The sequence below is a fragment of the Balaenoptera ricei genome, chromosome 13 (assembly GCF_028023285.1).
Source record: "Balaenoptera ricei isolate mBalRic1 chromosome 13, mBalRic1.hap2, whole genome shotgun sequence".
NCBI classification, from domain to species: domain Eukaryota; kingdom Metazoa; phylum Chordata; class Mammalia; order Artiodactyla; family Balaenopteridae; genus Balaenoptera; species Balaenoptera ricei.
Window position 1 is genome coordinate 9,642,246 of NC_082651.1, and position 23,144 is coordinate 9,665,389.

Here is a 23,144-nt window from a genome sequence, read left to right on the forward strand (position 1 = left end):
TGAGGCCACCAGATCTCCATGTGGCTTCCAAAGCATCTACTCCCAAAGAGTAATTTCTAGACCACTGTCAATGTGTCTCCCACAGAGTGAAAAAAGAGACATTGATTTAGGGTCCTTCCATGTGCTGGGCACTCTGTTGGGGACATAATATCCCAGTTAATCCTCACAACCATCTTGTGAGAGAGTTTTGGAAAGACTGCTAGTTGCCTACCTCTCCTTTTTTTACTGTCAGAGCCCTGGTTTTCTTTTCATGGTAGCAACATACTTAGTTAAAAACAAACAAACAAACAAACACAACACATACACACATACAAACTCATCTTCTGACACTGTTTTTGCAGCTAGGTGTGGCCAGGTCTGTCCATTGAGATATAAGCAGCAGTCTCAAGGGAGAGATTTTTTTTGCCAATAAAAAGACAAAGACTTAACAAAAAAAGCTAATATCCTCTCCCTTTTCAGCCCTGCCCCCTGGAAAGTGGACACTCTGCCTAGAAGTGGAGCAGCTCTTTTGTGACCATGAGGGTGGACGTCACACACAAAGACAGTGAAGCATAAAGATTAAAGGAAGCCTATTTCTTGGAGACATCCTTGAACAGCTGTATAACCTAGACTACCTTCCACTGGGCTTCGTAGTCATAGGGATATAAATCTCTCCATTGTTTCAGCCATCATTGGTCTGCTCTTTGGCTTTTTTTCCCAGTCACATGAAACCCTAATTGGCACAGTAGGTATGGATATGGACTCCACTTAAAGATGGAGAAATTGAGGCTCAGAAGGATTAAGTTTCCTAGGGTCATCAACCTCTTAAGTGGTAAGACTAGATTCAAAGAGTTTCTACTACTAGAAGCAATGCCAGACTATTTGTTTCCACGCCATTTGCAATAAAGACCGTCTCTTGGTAAGGACTGGCTCTCCGTAAACATCACCTGACTCTCAGGAAAGATGACTGATGAACTGCCCTGCCACCTCTCTACCAGCACCGCCACACCCAGCTGAGCACCCTCAGAAGTGCCTCTGTTTGTCTTGCTTCCACTGCCTCTGCGTTTCTCAGTCCCTCTTTGATGGACCCAACTTGCTGGCTCCTTCAGCCAGTTCCCACTCTCCATCCCCAGTTCCTATCCTTTGACTGTTAACCCTTCCTATACGTTTGCTATGAGCCCTGGGGAGGCAGGGGGATGAGGGAGGCCTCTGGACTCACCACTGGGAGATGGCCAGTTGAGTGGTCCCCCAGAGACTGGTCTCATTCCAGTCACCACTTACACATGGCTTCAGTCTCTGTATCTGACCAGCCTTGAGCCTGTCGCTGCCCATAAGCCCACCCACACCTCTCCTCCTCTCTTCTCTCCCCTCCCCTCTGCCCATCAGCTGGTTCCTAACCAAACAGCAACCTAACCTAGCTGAGGGCTGATCCCATCCCTCTTGTCAACTTCAAGGACAGAGCAAAGCCCTCTCTGCTGCCTGCTCTTCCTTCAACCTAGCTTCCGTTTTGAGGACTTACCATGTGCTGGGCACTAAGGGCTCTGCTTGTGCTCTCTCCCTGCATCCCCCCTACAACCCACCAGGGAAGGTACTATCATTATCGTCATTTCTTACAGGACTCCTGGCCACTGCCCCTCAGCCCTATATACCAGACTGGAGATGCTAGACCTAAATTCTGTTAATTTGATAGATAGGGTTTTAGCTAGAAATTACTCCTATATTGACTTACAGCTGAGATATTTGGGAAGGGAAAGAAACTAACGTTGATTTAGTGCCAATAGTGTGGGTGCCAGGGACTGTGGGTAGCATTTTCATCTTTCATACGGTACCTGACATTATTTCATACAGTCATTTGTTCATTGCCTATCTCTCCATAAAACAGAAGCTTCACTGAAGGCAGGTATGTTGTCTATCTTGCTCCCCACTGTATCCCAGACTGATAGCAGTACCTGGCACATAAAAGGTGCTCAGTAAATATCTATGGAATGCCAAAACAAAAACAAAAACAACCCCCCCGCCAAAAAAACCCCCAGTGTTTAGGGACTTCCCTGGTCATCCAGTGGTTAAGCCTCCGTGCTTCCACTGCAGGGGGCACAGGTTCGATCCCTGGTAGGGGAACTAAGATTCCACATGCTGGGTGGCAAAATAAATAAATAAATAAATAAATGTATGTACGTATGTATGTATGTATGTATAATCTCCATGTAATGCATTCATGAGAATATCACCTCATTCACTCATAGCAACCCTGTGAGGAGGGAGCATTATCTCTAAGTCATGGATGAGGAAATTCACATCGGGGGCACTTGCCCAAGGTCATTCAGATGGGCAGTGCTGGGGATGAGCTCTAACCCAGGTCTCTGGCTCTAAAGCTGTTTATTTCCATCAGTCCTGACAGCTCAAGAGAGCATGAGCATGAGAAAGTCTCTTACGTGTGCCGCTGTGAGCCCCCCACCAGCACACAGCCCCAGGTAGTGTTTGCTAAACTGGCACGAGGTTCTAGTGCCCAGCGTGGTGGTGGAGAGTTGGGCAGAAGGCGGGGCTGCACCTTGATTGCAGAAGGAGCTCCATCCCTGCAACGGAAGAGAGCCACGCCTGTCCTCCTGCCCCAACCCTGCAGCACCCAAGGATCATTTTCGCTGGTGGGTGTCCTCACAGCTTAAAAGAAGACTCAGTATGTTGAAGTAAGCCTTTCACCACCACAGCCTGAGTCACCCTGACTCTTCCCAACCACTTACTATAGTAGCTCAGCTTGCGGGGCTGTGGAATGCGGGGGCCACGTCTGTAGGACACCGAGGAAGCCTTTCTCAGACCAGGACTCCTTAGTCTGTTCCCCTCAGAGGTCGCGTCGGTCCCTAAGATGGGGCCAAGCAGCACACCTGAGACACCCTCCCCCAGTGCCCTCATCCTTGAGTCTAAACAGGTGTGCAGCCAGATGTTCCTTTCACCACAAAGGTCAACTTGGGGTGCCAAGAAAGGCAGGGACGGTTCTCCCAACAGCCTGAAGGAGGTTTGTTTGTGCAGAGGGGGTCACCCTGTGCCTTCCCCTGCCCCTATCCCTCACATACCCTACGTGGGGCTTTATTATCCATCCGTTTTTGTTTAGAACGGTGCAGATACCTTCCTCACGTCCATTCTTGCGAGGGTGAGTCCCTAACTTCAAAGAAGTCCCAAAATAACCACAGCCAAAGATGTGCTGGGCTGCTCCTGACAGAGGCCCTGCAGTGTCCATCTGCACCTACAGATGCCCACCAAAGGACACCTAGCAATCCCAGGTTCATGAAGAACCCTTTGAACTTGATTAATTAAAAGACTTGTCTTCTATATAATTCTGCCCTGGACACTTAATAAACAAGCAGCACGCTGATGTTCATGGAATTGAATCCTAAACACCATCTCTGTGTGTTCTTCCAAGTAGAAAATTCTGCGGAGTACCGGGAATAGTGACATTGGTCTTACATATTCAGGTCCTACAAAGTCAGTGAAAATTCAAAAAAAAATCGAGATTGAGTGGTACATCTTAATGTCCTCTACATAGAACATGAATATCAAATATCCATTTGCTTTTTTGAGAGTCTGAGGAATAATGCAAAATAAGTAGATTGCTTGTGGGGAAAAGGCAGATACAAATATGAAATGCCTGAATAAGAGTTTATAAATCACTTTTTCAGTAACTTGCATATTTCTGATTCCAAGTCGTTCATTTCCCTACTGCCTCATCGTTAAGTGGACCACAGACCCTCTGGGAATTTGGGGGCAAGCTACTGATCTTCTCCCCAGAGAAATGTATGAGTGCATTTTTTATATAATTTTGGGAGATTCCAGACCCTCGTAAGTCTATGATGGACTGTAGACCAAGAATCCTTCTCAACACACTGCTGGTACTTGGTAAATCTTCTTCAAGGGCTACTTGGCAGTATCTATCAAAACATATACCTTTTAACTGAGTTCACTTCTCAGAATTTATGCTACAGGTATACATGTGCAAAATGATATATGTGCACAGTTACTTCTGCAACCTTGTATATAACAGGAAGATTGAAATAACCTAAACATTCATCACCGGGGGACATGACTAAGTAGCTGTGTGATGGAATAGTAGGCAGCTATAGAAAAAATGAGGAAGCTCTTTATGAAATGATATTAAGCAATCTCCGAGGTATATTGTTTTATTAATACAGTTGCAGAATTGTGTGTGTAATATGCTATCATTTATGTATTTTAAAAGGAAATATACATAAACAAATATCTGTCTGCATAGCAAACTATCTCTCAAAGAAGATGCAAGAAACTGGTAATATACATATCACCTGCCTCCTAGCTGGTGAAAGGAGGTGGGAGGGAGGATTTTCTCTACATTCTATCCTTTCGTACCCTTGTCATTTGTACCATGTGAATGTACTACTATTCAAAAATTAAATCAAGTCAATTTTTAAGGTAGTTTTATTAAATCTATGTCATTTAATATGATGCACTCATTGAGAATGATGTTTCTGAAGAATTTCTCATGACTTGGAAAAACTGCATATATTAGATGAGAAAGAACAGAAAATTGAATTATGAACAATTTACATCTTATTCTTCCTTATGATTATATGCTTACTTATATTTTCTAAATTACAATAAAATCAGTTAGGGTTTATTAACAAGAAAAAGATCCCCTGTCCAGATGACTTGCAAGTCAGAACCTGCAGCCTACTTCTTCCCCCAAATGCCAGCCCCATCCTTCTAGGGGCTTTTGGACAGCCGTGAACTCCAGGAGCTCAAACTCAGCTTCCTCCACCAGAAACCCCCAGATCTTTTCCTTCTTTAGATTTCAATCAGTTAATAACAATTACTAGAAACCAGAAATCAGTCATCTTGACCCCTTTCTCCCTTGTTCCTCACCCAGCCCCCCACCCCCTGCCCCCAAACTGGCCACCAAGTCCTTTGATGCTACTTCCATGATCTCATCTCTGAAGGGTCCCCTCCTCCGCATTTCTGCTACTCCTCCCTGAGGTGGGACCTCACCAGCCCAAGATCTAGTCTTTCTCTGGCTCTCCCATCCACCTGTGCATTAGAGGCATATCTCTAACGCACAGGTGGATGGGACCATCTGCTCCTCTGAGAGTCCCTACTGAGGTAAAGCCCATCCTTTCTGTGTGACATTCAAGGACCTTCACAGTCTCCCCCAACCAAACCTCCGAGACTCGGCCCTGACACTTTTCCATTCATTGCTCTCGGGTTGTTCCCCCAAGCAGCCCACATATTTTCACACCTCTGTTCCTTCTGCCCAGGATACCAGTAATCTCCGCTGTTGAGGAAATTTCTTCTCCTCCTTCCAGACACAGCTGAAATGCGCCCTCCTCGGTGGAACCTTGCCTGGCCTTCTCTCCATCATGTACAGCAGAATTCATCACTGTGCTCCCGTACAGCCCGTAGCACAGGCAACTCCACTCCCTATATCTTATCAGAATTAACTGTATATGCTAGCACATCCTCCAACGTGTAAGCTCCCCTAGGGCGGGATATTATTCATCTCCGTAGCCTCAAACGTGTAGCCGCCACACAAGGAGCATACACAGGGCATAATAAATTGCCTCTGAATAGAAAGGGTAGTGAAGTTGATAGGAAAATCATTCCAAATAAAATTTCACTTTATACAACTTCTCGGCCATAAATCTAACACTGTAGTAAAATCCAGTTGCTTTAGTATTTAAGCCCTGGATATTTGCCTAGCAGTCTTCACATGCAGACACTTCACAATGAAGGAAACAAGTTGATACTAATTCACTTTAGCGGTTAATTTACATTGTACTGGCCTGCACATCCGTATATTTATTTAATGCCCAGAGCATTAGTCTTTCATTCACAAAGCTCAAAAGAAGATGAACAGACGCCGCTAAAACTTTTCAAATATTTTCCAGTCAGGCTAAACAAAACAAAGAACATTTCACCAGAAAGGCATGCTTTTGTTTAAAATGATTACTAAGTTAAAATTAGGGATAAAACCAAGGACACTGTGCAGTGACATGTTTTCGATTCAGCGTCCCCAAAGGAAAAAAATCAAAAAGAATCTCCTAACTCTTAGTTTATAATAAAATATAAACCAGTCTTCCGTGGAAGGCAGACATCTCCTTTCATGGGGTTGGTCTCCAGGTCTACGGGTGTGCATCAAATTAACCAAACAACACTCACTGTCCCTTAAATTCTCCTCACTGTTGTAGTAGACAAAGGAATTTCTCAGTGTATGTGTTTTTTACCTCAGTTCTGCGTCCCTAAGCCAGGCAAGTATCTCTCAACAGCTTTTTAGTGGCAGTGGTAAAGGTCCCCCAAACCCACTCTCAGCATTCACTTTCAGGGGATTAGTGAGTCCCTCTTTGTTCCCAACTTTGATAAGTACCTGGTCAGGTCTCCCATCTGTCAAAAGGTAGATTACTTGTGTTTCTTTATCAGCAAAAGCAATTTGCAGGGCACTCAAGGTGTTTGTGGAACTTCCAATCTACAGAAAAGAGAGAGAGAGACATACCAAGTACATACTTCAATCTCAGAAAAGATCTCACAAACAAGTGTTATTTATTCTCTGCTTCCAAAAAGAAAAGTACTTATGAAATAAAAGATACATTTAAATTAGATTGAGATAATAATTTAAGCCCAGGAATTCCAAGAAGACAAATCCCTGGATATGTCATAAAAGCATCTATGCAGACAGTCCCAGGATAGCTAGAAGCCAGGATGATGGATTTCCTGTCCTGACGACAGAGTTCTTAATTCAATTTTATCTTTGTGTTTCTGTGGCAGGCACTAACTCAGTTACTGTTCATTCAGCTGTCGAAACGGCTTAAACATGCAGCCTGAATACACCCGGGCGGAGACCATGTTAGTTTCCAACCAGGATTGATTCATGACACCCAATATTCAGCAAACATGAGTGTGGTGTCATGAGCAATCCGGAGGTACAGGAAACTGTAAAGTTGTAAAACTCCTGCAGTTTCTGCCCAGGGAGGTACAGAACTGACAAAGGTGTCACTCCAAAACTCAGAATGAAAAAAAGCCAGACCAACAGCAAGTACATGACTTTTGTTATGCCCATGAGAGGGCTCAGGTCACAGGGCAACCAACTGGCCCCAAATCTGGGGAGGGATGGGCCCCTGGAGAGTCAGGCAAGAGGCCAGCCCTGGCATTCTGGGACAGGATGCAGCCAGACACTAGAAGAAGAGTTGGGCTGGGGTGACTGGTGAATCAGCGGAGGCTGCCAGGTGTATGTTGGCGAGAGGCCACAGATATGGGGGCATTGGCGCTCTCTAGAAGGCTGTTTCGCCACAAACCCCACAGGGGGCTCACAGAATAGATTGGGAGAGTCTAGAGAAAGTCTCCTTCACGGTGCAGAACTGGGGGAGAGAGACACAGGAATCTGCATAGAGACCCTCTCCTCACTCTCCCTGGCAGAACAAAAGCCTTAATCTGTGTGTGTATATGGGGTTGGTGGGGGGGAGTGGGGGGCAACAATGAACACGCTCACACTAGGGCGCTGGTCAAAACCCAGGAAGGCTGGGGGAAGGAAAGAGGAAACAACAAACTCCCTACACCTGCAGAAGGAGCAGGGCCACGTGCTGGGCTCAGGGATACCGAGCAGGCCACACCCCTGAGACTCCTGGACACCATGCCTGATTAAGACTGAGGCTTATTCAGAGAACACCCACCCCCATCACTCCCCTAGAAACATCAGCTAACAAATAACTTTCAAGAGAAATGCTCTCTTTGAGGCCCAGGGTGAAGGGAAAAATCAAAAGCCGAGGATGAAGCAGACAACCCGCTGGCACGTCATCCCCTACCCTAACACAAAGTATCGCTACAAGAATTTGAGGGATATGGTACAAACAAACAAACCTCAAACCCAGCCCAACTCCTAATTAGAGTAATTTTAACCCACCCCACAAAGAAAGGCATGCACATTTCCAGGCATTAAAAATATTTATCTCAGTCTCTATATACTGCACATGATGTCCAGCTTTTAACAAAAAATAAGCATATAAATAGAAGAGTAAACAACATACTACCGAGAGACAAAAGTACTCATCAGAAACAAACACAGATATGACACAGATGCTGAAACCATCTGACAGAAAATTTAAAATAACTGTGATTCATACATTTAAAACCTCTAATGGCAAAGGTGAACATTCGAGGCCAGGTGGGTAATTTCAGCAGAGATGGAACCTTAAGAAATAATAGAATAAAAATAAAAAACTCAGTAGGATGGTGAAGAAGTCTTTCAAAGAGTTCAGAGTACAGTTGTTCCTTGGTATCCACAGGGGTTGGTCCAGGACCCTCTCCCCTTGACAGATACCAAAATCTGCAGATGCTCAAGTCCCTTATATAAAATGGCATAGTATTTGCATATAACCTATACACATCCTCGCATATACTTTATTTATTTTTTAAATAAATTTATTTATTTATTTATTTTTGGCTGCATTGGGCCTTCGTTGCTGCACGCGAGCTTTCTCTAGTTGCGGCGAGCGGGGGCTACTCTTCGTTTTGGTGCGCGGGCTTCTCATTGCGGTGGCTTCTCTTGTTGCGGAGCACAGGCTCTAGGCGCGCAGGCTCAGTACTTGTGGCGCACGGGCTTAGTTGCTTCACGGAATGTGGGATCTTTCCGGACCAGGGCTCGAACCCATGTCCCTTGCATTGGCAGGCGGATTCTTAACCACTGCGCCACCAGGGAAGTCCCATCCTCCCATATACTTTAAATCTTCTCTAGGTTATGTATAATACCTAATACAGTTCAAATGCTATGTAAATAGTTGTCAGCGTGCAGCAAATTCAAGTTTTGGTTTTTGGAACTTTCTGGAATTAAACAAAAAATTTCCATCTGGGGTTGGTTGAATCCATGAATGAGGACCCTATAGATACAGAGGAATGACTGTAGGTTCAAAACAGCCAAGGAAAGAACTAGTGAACGTGAAGATAGAGGAATAGGAATTACCCAAATTAAAATACAAAGAGAGGGCTTCCCTGGTGGCGCAGTGGTTGAGAATCTGCCTGCCAATGCAGGGGACACGGGTTAGAGCCCTGGTCTGGGAAGATCCCACATGCCGCGGAGCAACTGGGCCCGTGAGCCATGAGTACTGAGTCTGCGTGTCTGGAGCCTGTGCTCCGCAACAAGAGAGGCCACGACAGTGAGAGGCCCGCGCACAGCAATGAGGAGTGGCCCCCGCTTGCCACAACTAGAGAAAGCCCTCGCGCAGAAACGAAGACCCAACACAGCCATAAATAAATAAAATAAATAAATTTTAAAAAAAATACAAAGAGAAAAAAGAGCAAATCAAAACAGAAAAGAGCATCAGAGAGCTGTGGAACAGTATCAAATGGTCTGATATATGCTTAATTGGAAACATAGGAGAAGAGGGAAAACAGGACAGAAGAAATATTTGAAAAAAAAATAATGGCTGAGAATTTTCCAAAAACAATGACAGACATAACCCCACGGACCCAAGAAGGTCAGATAACACCAAGCAGGATAAATAAAATAAATCACCTAACACTTCTGCCAGAGTGGTATACAAGAAAGCCAAGTAGTGAGCTGGGACTTTCATCCCCACCAACTGTACCATGTCCTCCCTGCTCAATGATGTCCACTTCCACCCAGCAGTAACAAGGTGCTCCTCCCCATCAGGTGTCAACAGAGTTCGAGTGGGGAACCTGAACTTCAGCCTGCACCTGGAAGTATGAGGCAGGGCCCACCCATCCCTCTGACAGAGCAGTGTGAGACAGAGCCAACTAAATAGAAGGCTAGAAGAATATCCAGAGTCTCATAACATAAAACAAAAATGTCTAGGATTCAATTGATAATCAGTCCATCGTACCAAGAACCAGGAAGCTCTCAACCTGAAATAAAAAAGATAATAGACACCAACAGCAAGAAGACAAATATGTTAGAATTATTCGACAAAAATTTTAGATTAGCCATGAAAAAAATACTTGAGCTAGCAATTACCAACAATCTTGAAACAAATGAAAACCGAAATGCATCAGCAAAGAAAAAGAAGGTCTCATCAGAGAAAAAAAAAGACAAGAAGGAGAACCAAATGGAACTTTTAGAACTTAAAAATAACAATAACTAAAATTTTTTAAATTCTCTGACCCAAGGACTGGCTATGCCAGCTGACCACTGCTCTGTGACACCAGCACACGGCAGGCTCAGAACGTCTGAGTGTTGTCCTGAACTTACTGGGTTGATTCCTGGACCAAACTAGTCCAAAGAATAATAGAGGAATCTGGTCTTCTTGAAAATGAATTTTGCACATTCAGCAAGCAAGCAAGGGTTCTTCAATGAAGACTTTTGAAGAGAGCAGAATCACACTTTACAAAAAAATGATCTGACATATTTTTAGCCACTTAGATGGCTGATACTATTCATCAGTGATTTTTACACAAAGCAGAACCCACTTATGTTTTTACCCAATGAGATTACATATATAATATCTTGCTATCACAAACTCTAAGTTAGTGGGCTCTGAATTAAGATATTTCCTACTGTAAAAGAAGACAACATATGTCCCAAGGAACTTCAATGGATAATCCTGGACATTTAACAAATTGATTATGAATTTAATATTCTTTCCCAGCATAAGGTAGCCAGTTAGGACAAAATTTTACAGGCATTAATATTTCTTATAGATTTCCTCCTCCCATTTTTATTTTATTTATTTATTTGGCCATGCTGCGCAGCTTGTGGGATCTTAGTTCCCTAACCAGGGATCGAACCTGGGCCTTTGGCAGTGAAAGCGCGACTCCTAACCACTGGACTGCCAGGGAATTCCCACCCCCCCCCTTCCATTTTTAAAAAACAAATCCCAGGGGAACTCCAGAACATCCCAATGACAGTGCAAGTTCTGCTTGGTTAATATTCAGGGAGCTTCACTAACACCCATGTGCGGCTTCCTGCCAAATCCAGGACTCTAAACTCAGGCACTGAACTATTTTAAAGATACTTGCGATCCATATTGGACTTCTCAGAATAACTCTTGATCTCAGTTTTAGTATATCTTAAATATCTGGAATGCTATGTGGTTCTAGAAAAAGAACTTTTAAAATTAAGTTCAAGACAAGAGAAAATTTGAGGAAAGGCAAATTCTCCCCAGTAGTCTGTGTAAATGCCAAGAGCAGCAGCTTTAAAGTTCTCCAAGTAAAATGCAGGCCTGAAGAAAGTATTTCACCTTCTTACGATATCCTGCTGCCCTGTCTCTCTCCTTGCTTTCAGCCCTTACCATTCACACTGTACTGTATGTTTCCACAGGTTCATTACTTTTGAACAAAGTCCACTGTTAAAAACAGCTGTAATATATCATTTGAAGCAAGAATGAAGCGTCAGAAGAAACAAATATGAATGTTTAAGTAAAAAAAAATTATATTTTGAAATTCGTTTTCATAAAAGTGCTGAGACTTGAGCCAAGAGCAGTGCTGTCAATAGAAGTTTATCTAAATGTTAGATATTGACAGAAAAGATTGAATTAACATGACGTCTGTAAGCAAAATGAACGTCTGTGTGAAGCCATGGCTATCCTTGGCGTTCAAAGCACTTTCTCAAGCATTTCTATCCTGATCTCTATCCTTCTTCTCCCAGACCCAGCCTCCTTCTTACCTTAATGTCTCTAACCCAGGCCTGGGCCCCTTTCAAATTATCCTCATCAATTTCAACAAGTTTTTCCCGCCAAGCAACGGCTTGAGCATCAAACTGCACAAAATTGAATTTCCTTTTATACTTCAGCTGCTCCTGTAAGAGACAATTATTATTTAGCCATGAAACCACTTATGTGTGAGAAAAGATTAGGACAGATCATGGTTTGATACATTTTAATCGTTTGATATCTCTTTTCAGTTCTAGAAGCTAAAAATTATATTCAATAGAGAAAATCTTTCCTAGTTCAAAAGGCATTTAAATAAAATTTACACACAGGTTGGCTATTAAACATTTACAAATGTATGTATAAACATATATATATATATCACATATATGTATAAGTTTATATGTATAATGTGATATTAAATCTTGTGTTTAATACTGACATTAATGGTATACCGAATATGCACACTAAACGCTTAAAAGAATCCAAAACAGTGTTATCGCTTTGGTCAACATCTTTTTGGTAAAGCTATTATTTGGTTACAGATTTATTCACTTGGCTTCCATCCATCAGCTCATGTTTCTCCAGTAGAAGTTCATCAAATTAAAAATTCTATTTTGTATTTGTCAAACACTCCCTGCCATTGTTTTCTATGGTTCATACTCACGTCAAGACTACCAAGTCATGACAGTCCTCTGATAGCCATTTATATGTGTGGAAACTAGGAGTTAGGGAGTGTTAGCAGCCTGCTTTGGGTAGTACAACTCAGAGGCAGCACAGGTGGAATGAGGACCAGAAGCTCCTGACCATCAGCCCACGCTCTTCCCGCACATTAGTTCTGGGGCCAGTGCATGCAGCATCCCTAACACGCACTGGTAATTAAAATAAGCATGCCAAGCTGAAGAGTATCTGGAAAACAATGGAGGCGTGTGCGCACCACAGATTCCAGGATAGAGAAAACCTGGGGCAATGGACGTAGCAATTTCCTTAGCAACCCGTATATGTTGTAGGAAGGACCCACAGAAGGAAGGGTCTGCTTGCAAAGAACTGATGATGCTCTCACTGGCAAAAGGGAGCCTTTTTCTGAAGTGGCTTTTCTGTGATTTCTGAGTGCAAGCCTGGCCTGTGCATCTCTCATAACCACTACAGGTGTTGACTGGCGGAGATGCACTCATGATACTCAGGCCCCCAGGTGCTTGATCCCGACAGCTCCATCTCACCTGTATGAGCTGGATGATCTTGTTCTTCACCAGGTCCAGTTTCCCCTTCATTGAGTGAGACGTGTCAATGAGAATGTAGACACAATCACTAGGCACTTTTCCAAAAAGGACTTGACTCCCATCCTGTAGCCGTTTAATCCTAGGCAGGAAATAGTTGAAAGGGAATGGTTAGAGCCTGTGGCACTCAGAGCATCTTCCTAAGAACTTAACGATACCTCTACAGAGGAAAATCAATAGGACAGAAAAATAAATCCAATACTGGGCTCCAAAGCCAAAAGTAAATTACTTCCAGTCATCTGATATTTTTGAGGCCTTTAGCTATGACTTCACACCATTTATTCTTCTAACCCTGCTGACTGCAGTCAAGCTAGTAATGCCAGCACATTCCTGAAGCTTCAATGAAGCTTATGGAGAGAATCAAGCAACCCCAGATCCCAGTAATAACCAAGCACTAGGTGGTCATGTAAGCAGGACTGCTTCTGTGGTCCAGGCTCAGGATCCCATCACAGGATGTAGATTAAATTCATGGTTGCAGGCAAACCCTGGGGGAGAGGGTGGGGCAGATAAAAAAAATATTTGAAACTGAGTTCAGAGTTCAGCAAGGCCCAGTCAACTAGACTTTACAGGGCAAAACACTGAAGAGGAGATCACTGCATAGGAGAGAAAGAGCGTCAGAGAGGGATGGAAAGAGAGATTGAAAGGGAGAGACAATGTGCTCCAGATATCTGCAGAAGGGTGCCCTGGAGATTTTGGCTAAGTCATGATCAGGGCATGTGTGTGAAGAAACTACTGAAGCCAGGGAATAAATCACCAAAAAAGTAATAGATGGACCAACCCCTCAGAGCTCACACAAGTCTGGAAATAGTTCATCTTCCAATCAGCCAGAGTGCAAAAGCCTCCATAATGCATGTGGCCTCAAGTAGAGTCCTCACAAGGGTATTGCCTTAATAATAGGACCAAATTAGTCCTGAACGAAAGGCTCCCCTGCACCTATGCTGACATAACTTAAAAGCAAGCCCCAGAGTAACTTACTGCATTCCAAGTAACAACTGCATCACAGAACACACATAAAAAATGCATCAAAATCCAGTACCCAACAATGTAGAATTCAAAATATCTGGCATCCAGTAGAAAATTACCAGGCACACAGAGAAGCAGGAAAATATGACCCATAACCAGAAGAAAGACAGATCAAAAGAAACATACCTCAAAATGACACAGATGATAGAATTTGCAAAAAAGGATGTTACGCAGCTATTGTAAACATAATCCATATGTTCAAGAAGGTAAAGTAGGAACAGAATGAGGAGAGGAATGGAAGATCTAAAAAAAAATCCTCTGAGAAAACATCTAGAGATATACAATGATTGAAATGAAAAATACACTGCATGCTATTAACAGTGAAGTAGACACTAGCAGAAGAAAAGACCAGGGAATTTTAAGAAAGACATAGTAATAGTAAACAATTCAAAATAAAACACTGAGAGAAAAAGGTTAAAAAAATATAACAGAATAAGCAACCCATGGAACAATATCTAGGAGTCTAACACATGTGTAATTAGACACTAAGGAGGGGGAAAAGGGGACAGCAAAATATTTGAAGAAATACAATCAAATGTTTCCAGTTTTGATGAAAACAATACACCCACAGATCCAAGAAGCTCAAAGAACCCAAATAGAAAGAAAACAACAACAACAACAACACCACGACACATCATAATATAATGGCTGAAATTTAGTGATAAAGAAAAAAATCTTAAAAGGAACCAGAGACAACATAGGAATAATAGGTGACTTCTCATCATGCAAGCCAAAAAGAATGGGGAACGATTTTTAAAGTATTAAAAGATAAAACTGTAAACCTAGAATTCAATACTTAGCAAAAATACCTTCCAAAAATAAAAGTAAATTCAAGAGTTTTTCAGACTAAAACAGCTGAGAGAATGCATCACCAACAGACCTGTGCTAGGATCTATACAAAAAGAGTAAAGAGCAACAGAAATCAAAAATATGTGAATAAATACAAAATAACACTTATTCTCATTTTAAATCTGTTTACAAGACAATTGATTGTTTATAATGTATTTTGGGTTTATAGCATATGTGGAAGTAAAGTGTAGGACAGCAATAGACAAGTCAGAAAGGGAATGGAAGCTGAACACTTTCATGATGTACGTGAAGCAAGACTGTGATAAGTTAAAGATGTATATTGTAAATGCTAAAGTAGTCACACCACAACAAAACAAAACAAAGAGGTAGAGTTAACAAGCCAATAGTGGGGATAAATGGAATCATAAAAAATATTCAAACAAAAGTAGGCAGAATAAGAGTAAAAAGGGAACAAAGAACAGGTGGAACAAATAGAAAACAAATAGCAAGATCTTAGGTTTAAATCCAACTAAATCAATAATCACATTAAATATAAATGATCTTAAACACTCCAATGAAAAGCAGAGATTGTCCGATTGGATTAAAAATAATATCCTTACATATTCTGTTGACAAGAAGCCTATTTCAATATAAGATACATATAGGTAAAGGTAAAAGGACAGAAAAAAGAAAAATCCTGCAGAAAATAACAAAAGAAAGCCAGAGTAGCTATATTGATATTAGACAAAGCAGATTCCATAACAAAGAATATTACCAAAGATAAAAAGGGACATTTCATAACAATAAGGGAGTTGATTCATCAAGAGGACCTAACAACACTAAATGTACATGTATTGGCTAATCGAGCTTCAAATTACATGAAGAAAAAATTTTAGAACTGAAAGAAAAATTGGACAAATACACAACTATAGTTGGAGATTCTAACACTCTTCTCTCAATAATTTATAGAACAATTAAGCAGAAAATCAGTAATAATATGGAAGATTTGAATAATACTATCAACCAACTTGAGCTGAGATATTCAAAGTATACTCCACCCAACAAAAGTGGTTTTTCTTCATATTCTGGGCCACAAAACAGATCTCAACAGATTTATAAGAACTGAAATCATACAGTATTTCTCTGTCCACATTGAAATTAAAAGCTATCAGGAAAAATTCACAAATACTTGGGAAGTAACCCTTTGGTCAAAGAAGAAATCAAAGGGGAAATTAGAAAATGTTTTGAGATGAATGAAATGAAATATAACATATCAAAATTTGTGAGAGACAGCTAAAGCACCACTCAGAGGGAAATTTATAAAATTAAATGTTTATATTAGAAAGGTAGGTCAAGATCAGTGATCTAAGTATCTATCTTAAAAAACTTAAACCCAAAGTAAAGAGAAAGAAGGAAATAATAAAGATAAGAGTAGAAATCAATGGCATAGAAAGGAGAAAACCCTACAGAGAAACAAAACAAAACAAAACAACAACAACAACAGTGAAACCAAAAGCCAGTTCTTTGAAAAGATTGATAGGATGGATAACCTCCAGTCAGACTTAGAAAATAAAGATGACATAAATGACCAATATCAGCTCTATGTATAAAGAAATTGAATGCAGAGTTAAAAACAAAAAACAAAAACCTTCCCACAAAGAAAAACTCTAGGCCCAGATGGCTTCAATGGTGAATTCCATGAACATTTAAAGGGGAGATGATACTAATTCTCCATGAAGTCTTCCAGAAAATACAAGAGGAGAGAAACCTTCCCAGCAACCCTTGATACCTGGTGGGAGGAGAGGGACAAACAGACCCAGAAGCTGCCAGGTGGGGTGTCTTCTAAGCAGCTTCCTTTTCCCCAGATTTGAAATCCAAACTACTCTCCTTATGGAGTCAATCCCAAAACCATAAGCACAGAAGACTCCAGAAGCAAGGATTACTTTTTCTGAGTAACCCATCACCAGCTGGGTTTTGAGAAACTGGGGCTCTGCAGAGTATATATGGGGGGAGACAGGTGTCTGCAGCTTGTCGTTTATAACAGAAAACATGGAAGGAGGGAAAAAGCTCTGATTGCAAGTGACTACTACAGGCTGGGTACTAGCCTAAACTCATTAGACTTAGTATCTAATCTAATCCACAGAACACATTTGTAAATGGCATTATCATTCCTGCTTTATAAATGAGAAAGCTGATGCACAAAGACACTGACTAACCTGCCCAGGGTCACAGAAAATAGCAGACTGGGATTAGAATCCAGCTCTATCTGACCTTAGGGCCCATGCACCTAAATGCACGTGGTCTTCATGTTCTAGAGCATCATCTAGAGCACCTCCCTTGGCATCAGCGAGATGAAAGCATTGAGCTAGGTCACCCCACGGAGCTGATGTTGAGGTCACAGCCTAGCACACTAGACTCTTATGAGCATTACCATATTTTAAGAACCAGCAGGGTTGAGAGGGACCACATGAAGTTATTTTTAGCAGATTTCTAATATGTATATATACATATTATTCCATTGCATATAAATGTTTCACAACATTGTAACAGTTGCCTTGAAAGGTAATATTCAAGAGTACAGGGGCTTCCCTGGTGGCGCAGTGGTTGAGAATCCGCCTGCCAATGCAGGGGACACGGGTTCGAGCCCTGGTCTGGGAAGATCCCACATGCCACGGAGCAACTAGGCCCGTGAGCCACAATTACTGAGCCTGCGCGTCTGGAGCCTGTGCTCCGCAACAAGAGAGGCCGCGACAGTGAGAGGCCTGTGCACCGCGATGAAGAGTGGCCCCCGCTTGCTGCAACTAGAGAAAGTCCTCGCACAGAAACGAAGACCCAACACAGCCATAAATAAATAAATAAATAAATAGATTAATTAATTTAAAAAAAAAAAAAGAGTACAGAGGACAGGTGTCATACAGTCTGCTGTACACCTGAGGCCCACAAAAAATGCAAGACATAAGCAGAAGTGCTCCTTTGCCTCCTACAGTGACGCACAATCAACGTGATAACTACATCTTTGTTTGCTGTTTTTCAGAGTCTGCACTGGCATCAAGGCAGCTCAGAATCTGCATCCAAACATCCCCTTTGGTTATGAACAATGAGGCCAACAGCAAACCATCGGATGGCAACCTTGACATAACAATGCTTATTGGCCATTTCTCTTGGTTGAGCTTTACCAAGAGCTCAAGCAGACTTGAATTTCAAGAGAGACTGGATCATGCAATGTATCCTCATGCAATACACCAACCTCCTCTGGATCCGGGCCAGGACTGCATGAATTCTCTCACTGTACCATGTGTACTTCTCCTTGGTAATGCAGACGTGGACCAAGCTCCCATCCTTCCAGGGAGCATGGACAAATCTGCTGCAGTATTTCGCATGCACTGTCTTCTTGTTGGTTTCCTAAGGAAAAGACATAGGACAGAAGCCACTCAGAAACCATTCAAAGAAGAAAAGTCCCCAGATGGCACCTCCACCTCTGCCTTATTTATACAGCTCCTAGCACTCACTCCCACCATAAAATCATTCAACAGTTGGTTCAACCAAACATATTACCGGGGCCTACTCCATATGGAGCCCTGCGCTGGATGTCGTGAATGACGGTCAGAAAGACACGGGAAATCCCATTTGTGCCCAGAGAAGCTAATGTTTCCAGCAGGGAGATTCTAAACACACACACAGGCACACACCTACATATACAAACACACAGAAAGTAGCAATGTAGAACACTAGCACCCAGTACCTGGTCCTGGGTTGAGACAGTAATGATTGGGCAAGTTCTGGCAAAGAAGAAGGAGTTCACAATGGTCTAGAGGGTCAGGGAGATCTAGAGGAGGTGGGACTTAAGACACCCCAAGCATCTTTCCACTGTTACTCCCAGTCCCAAACGAAGAAAAGTAGTAAAGAACCCCATGCCACATCTAGTGTCCTTCCTGGACATACGGAACTGGCCCAAGGACAAGTCTTCCCACAAAGAGAGCTTTCCCAAGGACTGTCTCTATCACTCATCCAACCAGTTTATAAATGCATCAAGCACCACTCTGCCAGGCCCTGTTCTAGGCACCAGGAATACAATCCATAAAAGAAGACCAAAATCCCTGCCTTCATGGAGCTCACATGACAGGAAAAGAGCCAGATGATAAACCAATACTCATCTAGCAGGTCAGAGGATGACAAACGCTGTGGAGACAAATAAGGCAAGGAAGGAGAAGAGCAAATGCTGAGCGACAGGGGAGGGGAAGGGGCAAGTTAAAACCTAGAAGGGAAAGCCTCAAAGAGAAGACGAAATATGAGTGAAACCTGAGGGAACAAAGAGTGTGGCCCTTTGTAGGTCTGGGGGGAGTCTGAGGACACAGCAAGGACAAAAGCCCTTAGGTAAGTGTTTGCCTAGCATGTCTGTAGACTTTTAGGAAGGGCAGTGTAGCCAAAACATAGTGAGTGAGGGAAAGAGCAAGATGAAGCCAGAGAAATAGGAGAAGGAGGACCAGGAAGCAGATGCTGTAAAGCTTGCTCACTGATGGAAATGATTCTGGCTTGTCCTCTGAATGAAAAAAGGAACCATCCAAGGGCCTTAACATAAGAAGCGACACAATGTTTTTAAATTGAGATACAATTGACATTTAACATTTTATTAGTTTTAGGTGTACAACATAATGATTTGATACATGGATATACGGGGAAATGATCACCACGATAAGTTTAGTTAACATTCATCACCCCACAGTTACAATTTTTTTCTTGTGATGAGAACTTTCCAGATCTATTCTCTTAGAAAAATGACACAATTTATACTTATCTTACTCACAATTTAAAAGTTTCTTTTCTAAATAGTTTTCAGGTTTTTAAAAAAAATTTTTTTTTTTTTTTTTTATTTATGGCTGCGTTGGGTCTTTGTTGCTGTGCGCAGGCTTTAGTTTCAGTGAATGGTGCGTGGGCTTCTTGTTGCAGTGGCTTGTCGCGGAGCCCGGGCTCTAGGGGCGCGGGCTTCAGTATTTGTGGCACGCGGCCTCAGTAGTTGTGGCTCGCGGGCTCTAGAACACAGGGTCGGTAGTTGTGGCGCACTGGCTTAGTTCCTCCGCGGCATGTGGGATCCTCCCAGACCAGGGCTTGAACCTGTGTCCCCTGTATTAGCAGGTGGATTCTTAACCACTGCGCCACCAGGGAAGCCCCCTTTTTTCATTTTAAAGGATAACTGTGGATACTCTGATGAGAATAGACTAGATAGTCAAGGGCAGAGTCAGGAGGTCAGTGAGGCGGCTTGGACCAGGGGTAGGAATAGTGAGAAGTGGCCAGATTCTGAGTTACAGATATATTATGAAGGTAGAACTGACAGGATTTAATGAGAGGTCAGATGTGGGTATGAGATAAAAGAGGGGAGTCAGGAATGACTCCCAGGTTTTTGGCCCAAAGAACTAAAAAAGTGGAGTGGCAATAAATTGATGGGAGGAAGATTATGGGAGAGCAGCCTTGAAGGGAAAGATGGGGATTCAGTGTCTGATGTGTTAGGTTCCAGATGCCTATTAGACATCCCAGTAACATGGCAAGTAGTCCGGCAAAGGTCAGGGAAGGACTCAGGGCTGGAGATTTAAAGTTGGAAGTCACCAGCACACACACAGTATTAAAAGCCACGGGGCTGGATGAGGTCATCCAGAGAATGAGAGCAGACAGAGTAGAGGTCCAGGGACTGCGCCTTGAGGCCCTTCGGCAGATAGAGATTGGGAAAATGAGAAAGAAATAACAAGGAAGACTGAGAAAGATTAGCCAGGATGAATTGGGAGATGGGGATTGACATTTATACACAATTGATACTATGTATAAAATAGGTAGCTAATGAGAACAGCTGTATAGCACAGGAAACTCTACTCAGTGCTCCGGGGTGACCTAAACGAGAAGGAAATCCAAAAAAGAGGGGATATATGTATACATATAGCTGATTCACTTTGCTGTACAGTAGAAACTAACACAACATTGTAAAGCAACTATACTCCAATAAAAATTTTTTTTAAAAATAAAATGTTTCATAAAATTCTCTGATTTAAAAAAAAAAAAAAAAAAAAAGATTAGCCAGTGAGCTAGGCAGAAAAACAAGACAGTGTATTTTCTGCAAGCAAAAGAATTTCATGGAAGTAACCAACAATAGCAACTGGTGATAAGAGGTCAAGTAAGAAAGAGACTGAGAATTAACCTCTGAATTTAGCAATTCAGGGATCCTCGGAAAGAGTGAGACCTTTGCCTGATTGGAGTATATTCAAGAGAGCATGGGAGAACTATGGAATGAGAGAAAAAGAATTGACAAAACTATTGAGGCATTGGGTTCCAAAAATGAACAGAGGAATATGGCAAAAGAGGCAGAGCCAGAGACAAAGATGGGGGTCAAAGAATTGTATTTTTAAGATGGGAGACGTACCGCCATGTTTTTATGCTGACAGGAAAGATCTAGAAATGAGGACAATATGAATGACACAGACTAGAAAGGGGGAGAATGGATGAAAGAGGGGATAGGGGTCAGTGCACACATGGAAGGGTTGGTTGGTGAGGACAATTCAGCCGTCCTAGAAGAAACAGGGGTAGAGCGTACAGGTGCAGATGCCTTGGGGATTTGTAACATGGAGGCAAATGTTCACTTCAGTGTTCAGTGACCTGCGAAGCAAGGTCTTCTGCTAAGAGCTGGTGGGGAGGAGGAGGTGTTGGAGGTGTGAGGAGAGAGAAGGCAGGCATCTTAGAGGATAGGAGTCAGAGTGGATTGTAAACCCCAGCAGGACGCTGGGCAGTAGCACAAAAGATCCGCCTGAAATCAGACGTCAGGAATTTAAAGTGAAACCAGGTGGCTGTGTGTTTTTCTCCAGTTTCCTTCATCAGAGTCAATTGCACGGGTATAAGGCAGAAAGCTGGGCTTAACAAAGGTTGTGGTTTTGCCAGATGAGTCCAAGAATGTAAGGCAGGGGGAGGAGCTGAGGATTATGAGAGGGACAGAGGACAGAGAAAAGGTCATAGAAACAACAAGCTGTATATCCCCATGGGGCTGAAAGACTGGAATTAGGGTAGTGGAGGAAATGACCTAAAAAGAGTGGGACCTTTGGAATTGATTATGTGGGTTATGATTACACAGTTATTTGCAATGACGAGGTCAAGGGTATGCCATGGCAGGATGGAAGAGAAGGAATGGAGGAGAAAGTCACTGAACAGGTCAGAGAAATGAAAGGTCTGGGTATGGGAAGGGTTATCCACAAGGAACTGACATCACTAAGGATTGAAACAGTTGGAGCCAATGACAGCAAGCCAGAAGCTATAATCTTCAAGGATGGATGGGTGTGACCTGAGGCTCAGTGGGTGTCAGATACAGAAGGTACATTGGGTGGTACATTCTGATGACCTGGGAAGAGGGAGGGAGAATGATCAAGAAACAGCAAAGAGGAACAAGGAGGTCACCACCCACCTCTGTGACCACAGATCCAGGGAGAATGGGAGAGAAACTAGGGTCCTTGAGCAAGAACCCAGACAAGCAGGTGAAGGGATCCTTTCAGAGTATGTGAGGCTATGGAGGGTTTGCTGATGACTTCCAGTTCCAGAGGGCACAGTGGAGGGGTTTTAGGAGTCAGGGGCGGTTGGAAGAGGCTCACAGAAGGGATGCCAGAGCCACACAGGGATGAGAATCCAGAGGTCCAGGGGTGACTGATGTAGGCAGGGTTGAAGCACATAATGGGATCAGTCCTGCTATTCTCAAGGCAGGCAGGAAGGCGAACGATGTCTCCACCGCAGTGCAAAGATGGAAGGAGAAACACATCCTCTCTCTCAGTCTCACCATGTGCTCCCTACTCTGAATCCCATCACATGACATTTCCCAACTGTGCCTTGTGCATTTCCAAATGGAAACACACCAGACCAGAAGTTACGAGAACACAGGTGTCCGGCACCAGAGTGTCCAAATGGGAAAAGCACAGTGTTGAGAGCCCAACAGATCTGAATTCAAACCCTGCCTCTACCTGCCACGAGATGTCAGCTGAGTCGTCTAACCCCTTGGAGGCCCTGGGACTTCATTTTCTCATGTGGGATACAAGAGCACAAATATTCACCTTGCATATGAAGTGGGTAGGCATTCCATAAATGCTCCTTTCTGACTCACCATGTTTGTAATAAAGAAAACAAGGAAGGCAACATCTAGTGGGCATCTCCTAAGTGCCAGGCATGGTGCTTATATGTACAATTTTCAAATTTAGACTTTATACCACCCATTTTACAGATGTGGAGAGTGAGACTCAAACAGGTTAAATTATTTACTCAACATCTCATATTTAGTAACTGGTAGAAGCAGTATTTACACCCAAGTCTTCTCATTCAAATCCGGTGTACTTTCCACCATACCACACTGCCTGGTACATAGTGAAGGCTCAATAAATATTTGTTGGAGGAATAAGTGATGAGACTAGAGTGGGTTTCTGAACATCAGGGCTGGCTTTGTGCTCAAGCA

General features: G+C 42.7%; 1 protein-coding gene across 1 annotated transcript in view; it reads right to left on the reverse strand.

Moving 5' to 3' along the window:
- The window catches only part of VWA3B (von Willebrand factor A domain containing 3B), a 210,705-nt gene that overhangs the window by 89,594 nt on the left and 97,967 nt on the right, over nt 1–23,144 (reverse strand). Inside the window, exons 10-13 of the mRNA XM_059942767.1 lie at nt 17,925–18,079; nt 12,809–12,947; nt 11,606–11,737; nt 6,362–6,460 (exon numbers count right to left, since the gene is read on the reverse strand). Of these exons, the coding sequence (XP_059798750.1) occupies nt 6,362–6,460; nt 11,606–11,737; nt 12,809–12,947; nt 17,925–18,079 (525 nt within the window). The remainder of the gene's footprint in view (nt 1–6,361; nt 6,461–11,605; nt 11,738–12,808; nt 12,948–17,924; nt 18,080–23,144) is intronic.